The sequence below is a fragment of the Misgurnus anguillicaudatus genome, chromosome 12 (genome assembly GCF_027580225.2).
Source record: "Misgurnus anguillicaudatus chromosome 12, ASM2758022v2, whole genome shotgun sequence".
NCBI lineage: Eukaryota > Metazoa > Chordata > Actinopteri > Cypriniformes > Cobitidae > Misgurnus > Misgurnus anguillicaudatus.
In genome coordinates, this window is record NC_073348.2 from 22,421,855 (window position 1) to 22,439,351 (window position 17,497).

Here is a 17,497-nt window from a genome sequence, read left to right on the forward strand (position 1 = left end):
TCTGATTTTTCTATCATCTCCACAAATCACGCGAATAATAGCCGTCTATAGGAAGTTTTCTTTTCCAATTTGAAGGGCACCAAGAATGTGTGAGTCAGAACTTCAACCAGACAAAGTAAACACTGTCTGTGAGCAAACCTGCACTAACAGGCAGTCTGCAAAACAAGCAACGTTACTGCTGCTATTACCTCAAACAGTGATGTTTACAATAACTTTCCCATGAGTGACCAGCACCAGCGGACCCCAATACCTTCACAAGCCTGTTTCATGAGGTAAACATCTTTTGATCTTTTTGACTTTTACTATACTGTACTATACTATACTATACTATACTATACTATACTATACTATACTAAACTATACTAAAAGTGCTTAACTCTTTCCCCAGCATTGATGAGTTAACTAAGGGAAAACCCTTCCCTGCCAATAACAAGTTTTCCAGGCAATCTGTATTTCCGATTTATCCACCAGTTGGCGCTCTTACCCAATTTATAAAACCCGAAAGTATTCCTTTAGGGCAAACAGTTCAAACTCTGTATGTTTTTGCATAAAATTTGGTATTTATTTACCTTATTTAAAGGAACAGTATGTAAGAAATATCATAAAATGGCCCTGATATGTCACTAGACATTATTAAATCATTTTTATTTCAAATACTTATATCACTCACAACAGTGGTCTGGCCAGGATATTGTCATTTAAAAGGTGGAGTTGCAGCCCTCAACTGATGTTTATGTTGTCATTTTGTGTATTGGCCACCAGTTTTGTGATTGCAGTACCAGTTTTAGCCACAAGGTTTGTGATTGCAATACCAGTTTTGGCCACAATCCTACATACTGTTACTTTAAGAGGAAATAGGAAGGTAGGATGAAATGTTTTTTTAAGCATGGGGAAAGCAAAGGTGACCTTACATGTTGCGTAAGCACGTCGAAAGGTCACGCGTCACATATGTGAAACCCCTATTTGCGACCATTTTAAGCAATAAACTGACACAAAGACATTAAATAGTATCATTTCACATACAACGATGTCGGAACGGTCCTCTTTTCTACACTGGAGCGGTAGTTTCACATACGTCATGGGTGACCTTTCGACGTGATGACGTAATGCGTGAGGTCATGCTGGCGCATCACACGGCTAGTGCAAGACGAGAAATTGTGGTTTAAAAGTGCATATTTTTATTTGTCTTGCTGAAAATTACAATTATTTTGCTAGATAAGACCCTTATGCCTCGTTTGGGATCGTTTAGAGCCCAGAACTGTAAAACAGTTGAGCTCCAATAAAGTCTATTAAATTGAGAAAAATTCTCGAATGAACAATAAGTACATCAACATTTTGGATTACATGGGGGTAAGTAAATTATAATTTTTTTAAAATAAAAGTGAAGTGATTTCTTTTATTCCCTGATGGAGGGGGGGGGGGTGCTGTAGCGGACCAATCACAATGCTTGCGTTCCGCATAGGACAGATACGTTTTGGTGAGGTGTGCGTCAAGCCACGCACAGCCTATGGTGTAGCTACGACGTACAACGTGCGACTATAAATTATGTATAACAAATTTACCACCACTGATGTCATTAGAAACCATACACTGTAAAAAAAATGGACGACGCCCGTTCGCTCTCTTCCATTGGTGAAAAGTGAAGCCGCCGGTGTCCCAATACGGCGCTGACATCTTGGGTCTTGAGTCTGCGCAGTAGCATTTTCGGGACCAGTCCTGCGCCGTAGTGAGCAGGAAATACAGGCCGCGAAATCAAGGCCCCGCCCTCGCAGAATGCGCATATCACAGCTGTCAATCACGACGTGACTCCACCCTTTTTATAGCATTAAAGGTCACGTTCTTCCTGATACCATTTTTTAAACCCTAGTTAGTGTGTAATGTTGCTATAATAGCATAAATAATACCTGTAAAATGATAAAGCTCAAAGTTCACTGCCAGGCGATATATTTTCTTCAATAGAATTCCTCTTTAAAAGCATGCAACGGCCGGTTTGGACTACAGCCCTCTATTTCCTGCTTTAATGACGTCAGTAAAACTGTTTGTTGACTAAACTCCGCCCACAGGAATACGTCAGTCATCAGCTTTGGCTCAAACGGCTCTGCTAAGCTAAGCTGCTATCAAATCACAGCACACTAAACAAACTACACAATCAGAACTCGTTATGTATTTCTCTGAAGGAGGGACTTCACCTAACAAGGAAGACATCAGCCTGTTTTGAGGACAGTGAAAACAGCGCTATACAGATAAGTAAATTGTGTGAAAAATACCCCGTTTTTTTACACGTGAAACATGAACACATGTTATATTGCCCACTATAAACACAATCAAAGCTTCAAAATCACAGACAGAACGGGAGCTTTAAATAACTAACTAAAGACAAACTTTTATATTAAAAACAAACACTTGAATTTACATCAGCGTGATAAAAACTACAGTAAATGACAGAAACAAGCTTCGAAAAAAGATAATTGAAGTGTAAATAAATTGTTTTGTTGGTCTCAAGTCCCATTGAATAACATGGGGAGGCGGGGTTTATGACCTATACTGGGACCAGTCATTGGGGGACGATCGAGACGTTTATCTTCAGGGCTTTTCAGGGCTTGTGCGGCAAGCTTGTTCGAAACAGCCTACTTACTTTTTCAAAACTTCTGTAAGATTAAACTCAGTTCTCAGTTTACTTTGGCTGAATTGACTACATACTTTTTCCTGGTAGTGAATGTAGTTGGACGCCTCAGGGCCGAGATATTTCACCAGATTGGAAACGACAGCGGCTCTTCTTTCCTCCATCTGTAATAAGCACAAACATATTTGTTTATTAGCTGTTAATAAAAGTTATTTCAAAATTTAAAAAAATGATATAAAACAATAACATAGTTAGTTGTGGCCCGTTTGTAGATATGAACATTTGAAAAAGCTTAATTTGTTCAAATAGTTAACATGAACTAAAAATGAACAATACTTCTACAACATTTATGTTAATTCCATCAAAAGTTGTTGATGCACAGTAAACTAACATGAACAATTGTATCTGCATTAACTAACATTAACAAAGATTAATATATAGTATGATGAAAAAAAAAACGTGTTGTACATTGTTAGTTTATGTTACCTTATGCATTTCCATGTAACTTTATTGTAAAAGTGTGACGGTTTAATCTTAATTCTTAAGTCAATTTTTAGTATTTAATGTCACTCATGTGACCAAATAATGTTAATGAATTAATCACTTAATCAGATTATAAACTGATTTGACAGCTCAACTGTAGATCCCTCAAATCACAGTATAGCAAAAGGCCGAAGGCTTTAAAATATAACTGTGCTTCCCAGAAAAATGTCCCAGGCCAGTTCTCCATCCTCCATCCATCTGAATAACTCATAGCCCTTTCAGCCTGAGATCTACATGAGTTATGGGTGCAGAAGGGCTGGGCCGTGCACTCCTGCTGTTACAACCCCAGCGAGTGACAGATGTTAGGAGGCGCATAAAATCCTGCATCTGCATGTTGTGCCCACTGCCTCTCGAACCCAGTGTCCCAGACCATAATTCAGTACAATTATTGCCTCACACCAGGTACGGAGGCTGAAAGCACCTGCAAGGGTTTTATAAAAGTGCCTGCGAGGTGCTGGAGGGCTATTTACTATCTCTAATGCCTGCCTATAAAACAGAATGCACAGATTACATTTCATGTCCGCTCATCAAACGTTGCCATCTTATTCATGTGAAGGTAAAACAGAGTAATGGTAGAATCTGCAGATCTGTACAAAGAACCAAACCTCAGATAACTGCTTTGTTTCTTTGTGTGTTACAAGGAAAATCAACTCCTTCTGTCAATTGATTCATTTTAAATGAAGCAAGCACACTCAGTCTAGAATGCTTTTATGCATTGAACCACCAGCGCACACGAAATGATGCGTTTATCCGGTTTGAGGCTCATGGATTTTAGCTTCAGGGATGCTTTTTCCGCTTCAGACACCGGATGTGTGGGCATCTTTGATTGAGCGATGGGTGGCAAGTAAATCAATATTTTGTCACATTACCAGAGCCTTTGACGGCGGCTTGTTTTCCGAGATAAAGCTTTAGGTTTAACACTTCCTCTGACATTTAGCTAATATGAAATAGTTTGCTTGCTTATTGGAACCATTTTGCTGTCAAGTAAATGACTTTGTTCCTCGTTACGCCGACACAAACAGAGTTTTATTTACTCTGCTGAAAAGACGCATTTAAATCTGTATACATATCCAAGCTGGTCCAGGCTTGTGCCAAAATTTGGCTGGTTAAAATGATCCTAGTCTCAGCCTCAGACGGCACGCCCACCAACTGTTGGCTGAATGCCTGATGCATGTGGCACACTTAACTGGAAACACTTAAGCAGATTCAAAGCCTTTCTCTGATTGGTTGAACTATACAGGATTTTCCAGAGACGTGTGTGTCGCGTTCTTTGAAAAAAAAAACAAAGCTGTTTACATTATTGACAATGCTTCATCAAGAACGAATCAACGCTACATTAATGGCATAAAGTCTTTAAAATATGTCCAAAAACAATTGCCATTGTTATTACAAACTTTAGAGACATTCGTGATTAATTTATTGGTTGCACACTGGTCTGTTAATTTGGAGACATTTCCACACCCCTAAAGACCTAAGGCCCTATCAAAGTGTTTTTTTGCTAGTTTTTAGCACATCACAGTTATCACTTTCACTTCTTGTGCCACATTATTTAAAGGAACAGTATGTCAGATATTTATATCAATTATTCATAAAATGGCCCTGATATGTTACTAGACATTAAGAAATAATTTTCATTTCAAATACTTATAACACTGACAACAGTGGTCTGGCCAGGATATTGTCATTTAAAAAGTGGAGTTGCAGCCCTGATGTTTATGTTGTCATGTTGTGTATTGGCCACCAGTTGTGTGATTGCAGTACCAATTTTAGCCACAAGTTTTGTGATTGCAATACCAGTTTTAGCCACAATCCTTCATACTGTTCCTTTAAAACAGTAAATGCATTTGCGCCCATTTGTACCCCCATGGGCGTGCTGGTCTGAAAACGATATGTGCTCAGGCGCATTGTAGGCACGTTGCAATCTTGAGGCAAGTAACATAGACTATGCAATATTTTTTGTTTTTTAAATGAACACTCCACCATTTTGGAATCAATTTAGCCGATCTCAGGGGCTGGTGGTATCACTTTTAGCATAGCTTAGCACAATTCATTGAATCTGATTAGACCATTAGCATCACGCTCAAAAATGACCAAAGAGTTTCAATATTTTTCCTATTTTTCCAAAAATAGTCCCCAGCTTGGTATCTTTCAATAGCAGGGGACTATTTTCAGGCACTGCGTAATATCATTGCGTCTGCTGCAGCCATGTTACGGCAGCAAAGTCCTTGATTATTACGCCAGAATAAGAGTATAGTCCTAGCCATATAGGCCTAGAAAATTGCAACTTTTAATTTTCCGTCAGTCTTAGACCACGATGTAACTACAGAAGAGTCAAGTTTTAAAGCAACACTATGTAGTTTCCATGTAAAATGACTTACAGCTCCCCCATGTGGTTGAAAAGCGCAACAGTGCCTGGTATCAGACACTCTTCTGCAGGCAGGGGGTGGGGCTGTGTTTCCAACCCTCCACCGCCACTTTCAGAGTGGGCTTGTACACCTAGGAGGCTGCTCAGGTTGCAGCAACAGTACAATTTGTCCAGTTAAAAGTTGTTCTATCACTGAAATAATTTTAGAGACATTATTTAAAGGTAAAAAACTACATAGTGTTGCTTTAAATAGGAAAAATATCGAAACTCTCTGGTCACCCCTGAGCGCGATGCCAATGGTCCAATCAGATTCAATGCATTATGCTAAGCTATGCTAAAAGTGGTACCTCCAGACCTGGAGATCAGCTGAATGGATTCCAAAACTGTAAAAATCAAATGTTTAACTCTAGGGGAGCTGGAAAGTGAGCCTGTTTTTTTTTGTGAAGTGTCCCTTTAACTCTTTTACCGCCATTGACGAGATAACTCGTTAATTAAGAGAAAACGCTTCCCTGCCAATGACGAGAATTTCCGGCTTTGCGCAATACCATGGCGCACTTCCGCAACTTATACAACCCGGAAGTAGCGCTTCACGTGAAAGAGAAAGAACTCTGTCTATGTTTTAAAGATCGCTCTGAATCTGATTTCTATCAAAAGTCCTTCACAAAAATGTAATTATCTCTGCTTTTTGCTTAAAATTGGGTGTTTTTGAAGAAACCTACCCATATTTGAGAGGTGATAAAAGAGAATCAATGAAGGTAGGATGAAATTATTTTTTTTTTTTAAAGATGATGGTCTGTTCTTTCATTTGATATATTGAATGTTTATATATTTAAAGAAGAACATTTTCTGGAATGCATTAAACTTTTGTGAAAATCATGAAAAATGCTGGCGCTGGCAACTTTTTTTTAAAAACGCTGGCGGGGAAAGAGTTAAAGAGCGCATTAGTAATACACACCCATAAACAACAACGACAATGAGGGTTTGCTTATTACACACATGTGAATGCACGCGCATTCAACATATTTAAATATGAAAAATAGAGAATTCAAATGTAAAAGATGATTATTGAGTCTCTTGGACATAAATGAGGACAGTTTACAGGCCTGAAGCTGAGATCAGCTGGCGGAAAAGCTGCTTCACCTGTAGCCTGGTAAGCTGATTTTAATAAAAAAATTACAAATTGCATCCTTAACCATCGTTTTTTTTTTTACCTCTTGTCTCATTACACTGAAAGTGTGAAACTGAGAATAGACCTGACACTGGAACATATTAAACTTCCTTCCTCATAATCTACCTCTTTCCATTTCTCACCCCCGGTGTATGCTATTTAAATAGTATGTTTCTTTCTATCTCGCTCACTCGCTCTCACACACTTCCTCTGTCTCCATCTCTCTTCCACACCAGTCACGAGCCTGTACGCCAGCGATGAATCCCACCAGCGCAGGATTGCCTCTGGGGCTGGTGGCATCAAATGTGACGCTTAAAGGGCAATCCTTGGAGGGGCGAGCCACGATTTCTCCCGAGAATCCCTTTTCTCTCCAAAACGCCTGAAAAGCATGGATGACGAGAAATTTTCTTAAGTATAAATGAATAAATAAATATACATAGAAATGCATAAATAAATACACAAATGCATAAATAAATAAATATTTTATATACTGTATGTACTGTATGTCTACATGACATTTCTTTATTTATTCATTATTTCTGCAGAATTGACATCAAAAATCTGTTTCATGAATGTCATGCAGGTTAGGAGGATGAAATTAAGGTGAGTAAATTCCACAATTTCATTATTTAAGTGAATTATCCCTTTATGCTTATATGCACATATGAGAAAATTCAATCAAATAAAAAATAAATTGCTTTGTAATTGGTGTAAGGTACCACCCATCAGCCCAACGACGGTATCCAATGGCGTGGGCGAAGTTATCAGCGTGTCTTGTCCTTTCTCGGCGCTTTTGACAGAATTGTCTCTGTTTTGTAATCTGACTCCAATATTAAATAATAATATATTAGTATTGCTGATCATAGTTTAACAGTAGTTATTTTATCATGGTTATAATATAAATATAGAATGCGGATACATTACTATAAACTTAAATTGAGGATATCCAATCTAATTTAAGTTTATACTTACTCAGCCTTAAGAAGAGGTTTCTCCAATTTAGTTAAAAGTTGAGGTTTCTCCATTCAAGTCTAAGTTGAGGAAGGTCCAGTCTAACTTAAACTAAGGCATTCTCCAGTCTAACTTTAACTAAGGTTTCTCCATTTCAGTTATATAAAGTTGAGGTTTCTCCATTCAAGTCTAAGTTGAGGTAGTTCCAGTCTAACTTAAACCAAGGCATTCTCCAGTCTAACTTTAACTGAGACAACTTAAGTGTAAGCATCAACATCTAATTTCAGTTATACATATAATGTTTGAATTAAGAATTACTGACCCATTTAGAATATGCCAAATGTAACAATTTATTATACCAGGCAGGTTTCAGCTTCAAACATAAATTAAACAATATCATACAGAATTTGATTCAATTCCAATTAATTAAAATGATCAACAGTTGCAAAAGTTACAAAGTCATACCTGGCAATAGACACTCTGGCTACAGAGTGCTTCCATTATGAATATAATATACCCAAAATGGTTTAGAAAGATTCTTGTTAAAGATGTCTTCCATAATGTTGAATACACACACCCAAAGTGTGGGGAAGATTCTTGCTAAAGAATGCTTCCCAGAGTCTCTTGCCAAGCCACCTTATATACACAGAATGAGACAAAGAATAATAAAATCTCAAAACAGGATTTGGTTGGTCTGTTCTCGTGACCTGAAGGAGCACCAAATGGGACTGTTAACCATCTGTAATCTAGATCTCCTCATGAGTTGACACCCATCACAGAAGTACAGATTATGTCTTAAGTTTTAAACTTTGATATACTTTCTCTTAGCATTATAGAAATTAGACCTTTTTAACCATCGCACCATGACCTTTAAAACAACACCAAACATGAAGATGAAACCTTTGTAGCATCACAACATATGATATACCCAATGTTACATGTGTTTAGTATATTTCCAGTAACCAAAACCTTAAAGGAGAAGAGAGAGGGGGTGAAATACAGATCAGTTCCTGTGTATCCGTGACCCCTGTGGAGAGAGACAACACGTCTCTCAAAAATAGACACAGAATGTGTTTTTTATTGTTTTATGGTCCAGCTCCAAAACCAAAACTTGTCCACCTGTCCTACATTGGTGAAAACTAAGCAATTATGCCCTATAGCAACATAATGCTTTGCATACTTTTATGCAATGCAGCATTTAAAATGAATAATTTATGAATGTATGCAATTACAGCCAATATAAAGCAAAGCTATGATATATATTCCTATGCACTCAGACAGGAAAAATTATCTAACTGCACAAAAGGTGTTCTTTAAGAAAACATTTTATAGCTTGATTACATGCACAATCCTTTCACGATCCAATTAAAATTGCATTGAAGTATAGCTTTACTGCAAAGATTAAATTAAAAAACTGAATTTGGCATTGAATATGGTTCACTGAACAGAGACAGTGGTCTCCGTGTCTTTCCAGGTTTTAACTGTATTACAATATTTAATCAATTAGAGCTGTATGAGGAATTGATTGCACTTGATTGGAAATTTGGTTAATCTGGCTGTGGGTAAACGGGTGGGTTATGTGTGTCACTCACAGTCGGGTACGTGATGATAAACTTTAACATGTGGCCGACGGGCGCACACTGGGTGAGACGCTGGCGTTCAGCTGGCAGGGCAGGCTCATAGTGGATCTGGGCTGTAAGGAAAGTAAATCAGGCATGGTCAGGGTAAAGTGAGTGTTAATGGGTAAAAATGCTGTCAGTGCTCTAGGGATCCAACACTTGAGGAAAACCCAAAATACTGATATATCAGGGGATATTTTTCATGTTTAAGTGCTATAATTGGGTCCCCAGTGCTTCTATCAACCTATCAAATGTGAAAAAGAACAACCCAGCAACTTAGTTTTGGTAAACTATTCTCTGCAAGCATGTGAAAAAATAGGTCATTGAAATTTGGCTCCCCTTGCGATGTCAAACTTTCGATCTTATTTTTCTTAAGATCTTTGGATCTTATTACAAAAATACCGCCCCTTAATCTGCATCCAACCACAGCACTGCCATTTAGTGCAGAGAGAGGGAGAGAGAGAGAGAGAGAGAGAGAGTTCACTTTAGGTTAGGCTTAAAAGTGCAACTTTTAGAAGGATCTCTTGACAAAAAAGCAATATAATATACATAACTATATTATCAGTGGTGTATAAAGACCTTACATAATGAACTGTATTGTTTTTATTACCTTAGAATGAGACGTTTTTATCCTTACATGGAAGTCGCCGTCATGTTTCTACAGTTCTACAGAGCGTTTCATCTATAGATTGTAAAAAATATGGACGTAGTGTCGGTGACGTCACTCATTGGTTTGTGAAGAGCATTTTTGAAGCTTAAAGTAGGCGGTTGCCTGCTGTCGCCATCTTGGTCGCGCATCACTCGCATATAACCAAAAATGGGTAAAGAGGCGGGACATGAGTAAAACTGAGGTGGCTGGTTGCTGAAACCACGCCCACCTAGCTCGATTCTAGTGACAGCAATGGCTGTTCACCCGTCACTTAAGTGGCCACGCCCCTAATTATGCAGAACTTTAAAGCTTAATATAATTTAAACTGAGGAGTTACAAAAAAATTCACCCACTCACAGTTTTCATGAAGGGCAGATTTAGCAATACAGACCAAAAACTATTTTTGTACCAGGCTGTAAACACATTATTTTCTACTTTAAAGTTGGGCATTTTAACATGGAGGTCTATGGGAATTGACTTCCTTTTAAAGCCAGCCTCTAGCTGCCAGTCAATGAATTGCAGTTCAGGCGATGAAGTGTTTGTCCTGTGGCGGCAACCATAGCTTCTCTATGCGTTTCAAAAAGGGAGGGGCATAGACTGTAATAAAGATGGACGTAGTGTCCGTGACGTCACCCATAGGTTTCTGAAGATCGTTTTTGAAGCTTAAAGTAGGCGTGGCCTGCTGTCGCCATCTTGGCCGCATGTCACCGTGCATAACTCGCGGATATCCGAAAATGGGTAAAGAGGCGGGACGTGGGTGAAGCTGAGGTTTCTGGTTGCTGAAACCATGCCCGCCTAGTTCGATTCTAGTGACAGCAGTGGCTGTTTACCCCTCACTCAAGTGGCCACGCCCTTAATTATGCAGAACTTTAAAGCTTAATATAATTTAAACGGATGACTTATAAAAAAATTCACCCCCCTCACAGTTGTCATGAAGGGCAGATTTAGCAATACAGACCAAAAACTATTTTTGTACCAGGCTGTAAACACAATATTTTCTACTTTAAAGTTGGGCATTTTAACATGGAGGTCTATGGGAATTGACTTCCTTTTGGAGCCAGCCTCTAGCTGCCAGTCAATGAATTGCAGTTCAGGCGATGAAGTGTTTGTCCTGTAGCAGCTACCGTAGCTTCTCTATGCGTTTCGAAAAGGGAGGGGCATAGACTCTAAAAAAAGATGGACGTAGTGTCCGTGATGTAACCCATTGTTTTCTGAAGATCGTTTTTGAAGCTTAAAGTAGGCGTTGCCTGCCGTCGCCATCTTGGCCGCGCGTCATCGTGCATCACTCGCATATAAACAAAAATGGGTAAAGATGCGGGACATGAGTAAAACTGAGGTGGCTGGTTGCTGAAACCACGCCCACCTAGCTTGTTTCTAGTGACAGCAATGGCTGTTCACCCGTCACTTAAGTGGCCACGCCCCTAATTATGCAGAACTTTAAAGCTTAATATAATTTAAACTGAGGAGTTACAAAAAAATTCACCCACTCACAGTTTTCATGAAGGGCAGATTTAGCAATACAGACCAAAAACTATTTTTGTACCAGGCTGTAAACACATTATTTTCTACTTTAAAGTTGGGCATTTTAACATGGAGGTCTATGGGAATTGACACCCTTTTGGAGCCTGCCTCTAGCTGCCAGTCAATGAATTGCAGTTCAGGCGATGAAGTGTTTGTCCTGTAGCAGCTACCGTAGCTTCTCTATGCGTTTCAACAAGGTAATGGCATAGACTGTAAAAAAGAAGGACGTAGTGTCCGTGATGTCACCCATTGGTTTGTAAAGATTGTTTTTGAAGCTTAAAGTAGGCGTTGCCTGCCATCGCCATCTTGGCCGCGCGTCATCGCGCATCACTCGCCGATATCCGAAAATGGGTAAAGAGGCGGGACGTGGGTGAAGCTGAGATGTCTGGTTGCTGAAACCACACCCGCCTAGCTCGATTCTAGTGACCGCAGTGGCTGTTTACCCCTCACTCAAGTGGCCACGCCCTTAATTATGCAGAAGCTTAATATAATTTAAACGGAGGAGTTACAAAAAAATTCACCCCCCCTCACAGTTGTCATAAAGGGCAAATTTAGCTATACAGACCAAAAACTATTTTTGTACCAGACTGTAAACATATTATTTTCTACTGTAAAGGTGGCCATTTTAACATGGTGTTCTATGGGAATTGAATGTCAATGAATTGCAGTTTAAGTCACTTCCGTATTGGCTTCATCTGAGAGATCGGAAGATTGCCCCTCGGTTTCATCATTACCGGTACATTGTCTCAGACGATGACGTGTTTGTCCTGTGGTGGCTACCGTAGCTTTTCTATGCGTTTCGAAAAGAGAGGGGTGATGCTTTTCACAGTCTTACCACCAGATGCCGCAAGAATCTACACATTGGTCATTTAAAGACGGGGTGCATGATCTCTGAAAGCCAATGTTGACATTTGAAATCCCCTAAACAAACACGCCCCTACCCCAATAGAATCTGGACCTTCTTTTGATAGACACGCCCCACACATACGCAACCCAGGAAACGATGTTGCTTAGTAGACATGTCCCTTACTGCTGATTGGCTTCAAGTGCGTTTTGGCACTCGGTCCAACTCCCTTTTCCAAAGTGTTTTTTTTTTTTTAAATCATGCACCCACCTTTAAGGATATACAGTATATTATCTGGTCCAAAAATGTACATTCCGAAGATATAAGCATTTTATGTATCTATTGCTTGATATGTATTTAATGTAAAGCATCTTTGCTAGAATTCAAAATTGCGATAAAAACACAATAGAAATAAATTTAAATTAAACATTTCAACCGCGTTTAATTCAAGTTAGACGTACTGTTAAAAGTTTATCAGTCTTCTACACAGAGGATTGTGGGATATGCACAAGAAAGTACAATTAATCTATAGATAAGGTTAATAGGTAAAAAGGGGAAATTCAGGAGCACAAAGGGTAAGATTATAAGATAGAATAACTTATAGGTGTGTGATCAGCCTCTGGTATTGATCCAGGTAGCTATACCTTCTAATCTAACAGCACTCTGGGAAATTGGATCCAATGCCCCAGTGACCGTCTCTTCGTGAAATTGCCAATCTATCTAAGAATCCCCACGATTAACACTACTACTTTGTCTGTTTTCTTAAAAGCCATAATTAAGAGTTTCGCATTTCGAGTGTAGGGCATGTGTGGCCCTCAGTACTGCCTCTAACATACGGTAGATAGCGCACATTTTTCGACAAGATGACCATCTGGCAACAAGCCAGTATTTGAATTACAGTATCCTTTTTAAGATGGGACACACATTGGTGTTTGCTTCAAGGCATAATGTCGAACTCTTGCTTGAAGAGGTTTTGTAATGCCTGTAAGAGAGAATGAATGTGAAACACTTCCAAAAGCCTCCCTGTGGGTGTTCACTGTTGTGCTGTGTATCCCGCTGTACGTGTTATGATACTTTCCAATATGTATCAACCTGAAAATACAATTAAAGCAACACCGCAGGTTTATCACAAAACAAACATAAAAGGGAGATTGGATACTGTCGGGAAGCATTTTGTAACTAATAAGTCCACTTATTTATGCACATCCGGCGCTATGCAGAAAAGCATTTTAATTGCTGGTAAAATGAATAAACGATGGCGATAAAAGAAAATCAAACGGCACATGTTTGGAGAAGCGTTGTTCGTGCCAAGCGACGGCAATCACGGGAGGTAATTTGATTACGTTATTTTTCACAAAGACGACGCTAATTGAACAATAGGCTCTAACGAACTCCGCCAACTCCTCCAAACAAAGTTCGAAGGATACAAACCACGGAATATGGAGCGCAAATGTGTGTCTTTCTTCTTGACCTCGATTCGTTTACATGACTGACAGACATCAACCCACACGAGTCTGTCTCTTCAAAGAGCAGCGACGGCAGGAGTGGGAAACCGATCTAATTTTGCCGCATTGACTGAGGCGTGGAGTTGCTCTCACTGATTGAGAACGATCGCTCTGTGCCTGGCAGTCCATCATATCCCCACGGCTGTGAGCGACAGGCTCTGTCTGCATGCTTTAGTTTGTTACAGGTGAGAAATGTTAGGAAATAACAAATATGCAACGTTGCCTTTTGGCAGTCACGTAGTACGATTGCGAGGGCGACCTAACAGTTGCATTGTACTACAGTATAACTTGATCAGATGCTAAATGCGCTAGTTTAGGGCCAAACAGCCTTATATTAAATAACTCAACGAAAGGTGCCACAAGCATGCGTTATTTTATACAAATGAAGCTTTTTTTATCAAAAAAAGACTTTGACCCTGCAAGTGTAAACCCAGATACAATCAGCTTTCGTGATTTATTGTTTCCTTTATATCTTTAATATTGTAATAAGTAAGGTCATGTCAAAGACGGAAATGTGTTTCACAAGCACAATTGTGTTAGTATACGGTAAGCAGAACTGTCCATTTTCTCATAATCATGGCAGCGGAAATTTTAACAAATCGCATGATGAAGGAAAGTGTTATAGCAGACCACATATTCAGATAAAATATACCAGATTGTGGTAGTCTGCTACATCCCCCACAACTTCGCACCCAGAACAAGATGGAAATATGGCCTGCGAGCTGCAAATACTAACCAAGGTTAACTACAAATGTTTGGACATCTACTTCATACCCTTTATAATCTGATTTACATAATTCTTGTAATGAATTATTCAATAAAACATACACATTCTTAAAGGTCACATAACACAGTGCTTCTGCTAATATCATATTAATCTTGAGTACCTATAGTACAGTAGTATTGCATCCTTCATATCTCCGAAGAGTCTTCCGTTTTATCAGATTTATATAAGACAGATCAGCTCTACCGGTAGTTTCTGAATAAAGCTGAGCTGCTGGAGGTGTACCACAGGTGGAGCAAGTCATGAGCAAGCAACACACACAAAACATTGTCCCAAAATCTCTGAATAACTTATGATTCTTTACATCTTAATGGCCTCGTACACACTACAAACTTTCGGGAGTGACAACCGGTAGTGAATCCCCTAAATGGTGGTTACATGTCTGTACGGAACAAGTCTCACTCCCGAAAATGTGATAATTGACACAGATATAACCATAGCAACGTTCTGACTTCTCGCGTGCTTATCACTCACAGCTTTGAACAAAATAATTTAACAGGGTTATGTTTTGCAATAAACCTCTATCTTGGCGTTGTGCATTGAATGCATTTTTGAGCCTGCTCCACATCGGGCTGTTTTGCAGTGTTGCCAGGTCCTCGTCTTTTTTTGTTTTTTTGGTGTTTATGGCTTTTGGCTCATTAAGCGATCAAGTTTTGGTGTTATTAAGGTGTGAAGGTGCCAATAATAAAATTTTTGAGGTAAAGCATTTGGATTTATTTCGGGGTTTTTTCACTGTTTGTTTAGTGCAAGATGTGGCAACACTCATGCCTCTGTCATTTTCTGCACCGCGCATACAGAAGACTTTTTCCCCTTCTAGGAATGTATTTTTTCAGGAATTTACTTTATTAACTACTAGGGGTGTGACGAGACACTTAATCTACGAGACGAGACGAGACACAAATTGGGTTCATGAGAACGAGACGAGACACGATTTTTACATTTTTTAAGAAATCCTCAATGATAAAATAAATGAATGGGAAACTAAAATCACATTATTTTTAAATGTTTTAACTAAACAAGGACTGTCACTAACAATTATTTTGCTAATTGATAATGAAGCATTTTGATATTTTTTGGTAATAAAAATAGACCCAATTTAGCAATAACCTTTAAAATTACATAATAATGACGATGCAATAATCATTTGTTCAAAACAAGTAAACAGTAATAAGTAGCCTTTGTAATAAAAACCAGCATTATGTATTATAACAAATGCCTACAGAGGGAGCTAGCGAACCCCCTTTTGTTACTTTTACTTTAGAATCTAAACTTTAGCCGCTTACTTTTAACCAAACAACGTTTAAATTCATTTAAATCTTTAATATTTGTACAATTCGTTACAACAGAAATGATATAGCCACTTTTATTCTTGATCAAGAACATGCAAAGATTAAATCATGTAAACTTTGAGTGAGGGTTTAATCTGCTAAGACACTTCTGACACTGATCAACAGACAATCGCAACGCGTAGACGAACATTATTGGAAGCCCAAACAAAAAAGCACATGCAGTAAAAGACTAAATATAATGCATGCACACTGCACTGGAAAAGCTTTAGCCAGAAACGTAACTTTATGCTGACAGTGACCGTTTCTCAAACAGAAAGATCCTATCCTCTGGAGGTCAAATATGCAGGCTGCATACGTCACAAAGTGGTTTATTTCAGTTAGCTGAGCATTACATTTACAAGTCATAAGCATTACAACAGTTTTCGATTAACTAAATATAATAATAAACTATATAATTGTATGTGAACTTTATAGGCTTTATGAAGTATGCAGTCTACAAATGCGACCTAGTTGTTCAGTTCGGTTATGTACACACTATGCAAAGTTAATTTGGTTGTAGAATGCGGTTGTCAGTCCCGTAAATGACTGAACTGTGTGTGTACAGAACAGGATTAAGTATTAAAAGGTGAACTGACAACCAAATTAATATGCAGTGTGTACGGGACCAATGTTGTTTACATTATATGCACTTACACAACGATAGCCAACAAAACACAGACATTTAAAGCAGTTTTACTTACCGCCCCATTTCAATGAAATCCAGCTTTAAACAAACACACACGCACAACTCCGCCGCTACCCTGGATGAACAAACTATTTCCATTGTTTCCATAAGGCTGGAAAGCTTAAATTTCCCTCACAAACAACAAAACACTTCTCTGGAGACGTTGATTTCGTGTCAGCTCTCGGTTGGTGTGCGCGTGCCCTATTCCGGTTGAAATGCCCATATAAGGACTTCCACTGTACTTTCAGCACTGAAATTGCCCATAAAAGAAATAAAGCAAGATTGTTACATATGAATGTCTCATGTATGAGAAAGACTTTCTGAAACTTGTACAAACCTTGACCTTGAAGTGCATTTGGCACAGAAATACACTTTGCTTATGTTAAGCATGAGAAATCCCACTTTTTAACAGTGTCAGAATGCATGAAATAGCTTTACACCCCCCTCCCCTTAATAATGTCGCTTCAAACTCTGCTCTCTTTCATGCTTTCTTCTTCCTTGCCTTTAACTTTTTTTATATGTGACTTCTGTATAACCTCTCCATCAAACCTTGGCTTTTGACACCTCTGCAGCCACACAGAAAGAGTGGTGGAGGAAGCACTCCAGGCTAACAGGTGCTTTCTGCATTTCTGCGAGGTTCCCCTATCTGCCTCCCAGCAAGGTGCCTTGGGGAAAACTGTGCTTAAAAGCAACAAACAGAATAAAAACATCAAGCGGCACACTTAAAAATACATCACGACAGTCAATCGAATGCTAATTTATTGGCTTCCTTTCTTCTTACAGTACAAACAGGCCTTTAAGCGAAACTGATATGAAGAAATGATGTGTCTGTGAGGTTGTTATCCAGCATCAAAGAGTCGTTGGGAGGCCGTGCGAGCGAATGCATTCTCTTCCATTCAGCTCAAATTGCAT

The 17,497-nt window shown here is 38.9% G+C and overlaps 1 protein-coding gene across 1 annotated transcript in view; it reads right to left on the reverse strand.

The window, feature by feature from the left end:
• The window catches only part of LOC129447135 (probable flavin-containing monoamine oxidase A), a 43,252-nt gene that overhangs the window by 9,174 nt on the left and 16,581 nt on the right, over positions 1–17,497 (reverse strand). The window contains exons 8-10 of the mRNA XM_073874124.1: positions 9,243–9,343; positions 6,914–7,078; positions 2,701–2,781 (exon numbers count right to left, since the gene is read on the reverse strand). Of these exons, the coding sequence (XP_073730225.1) occupies positions 2,701–2,781; positions 6,914–7,078; positions 9,243–9,343 (347 nt within the window). The remainder of the gene's footprint in view (positions 1–2,700; positions 2,782–6,913; positions 7,079–9,242; positions 9,344–17,497) is intronic.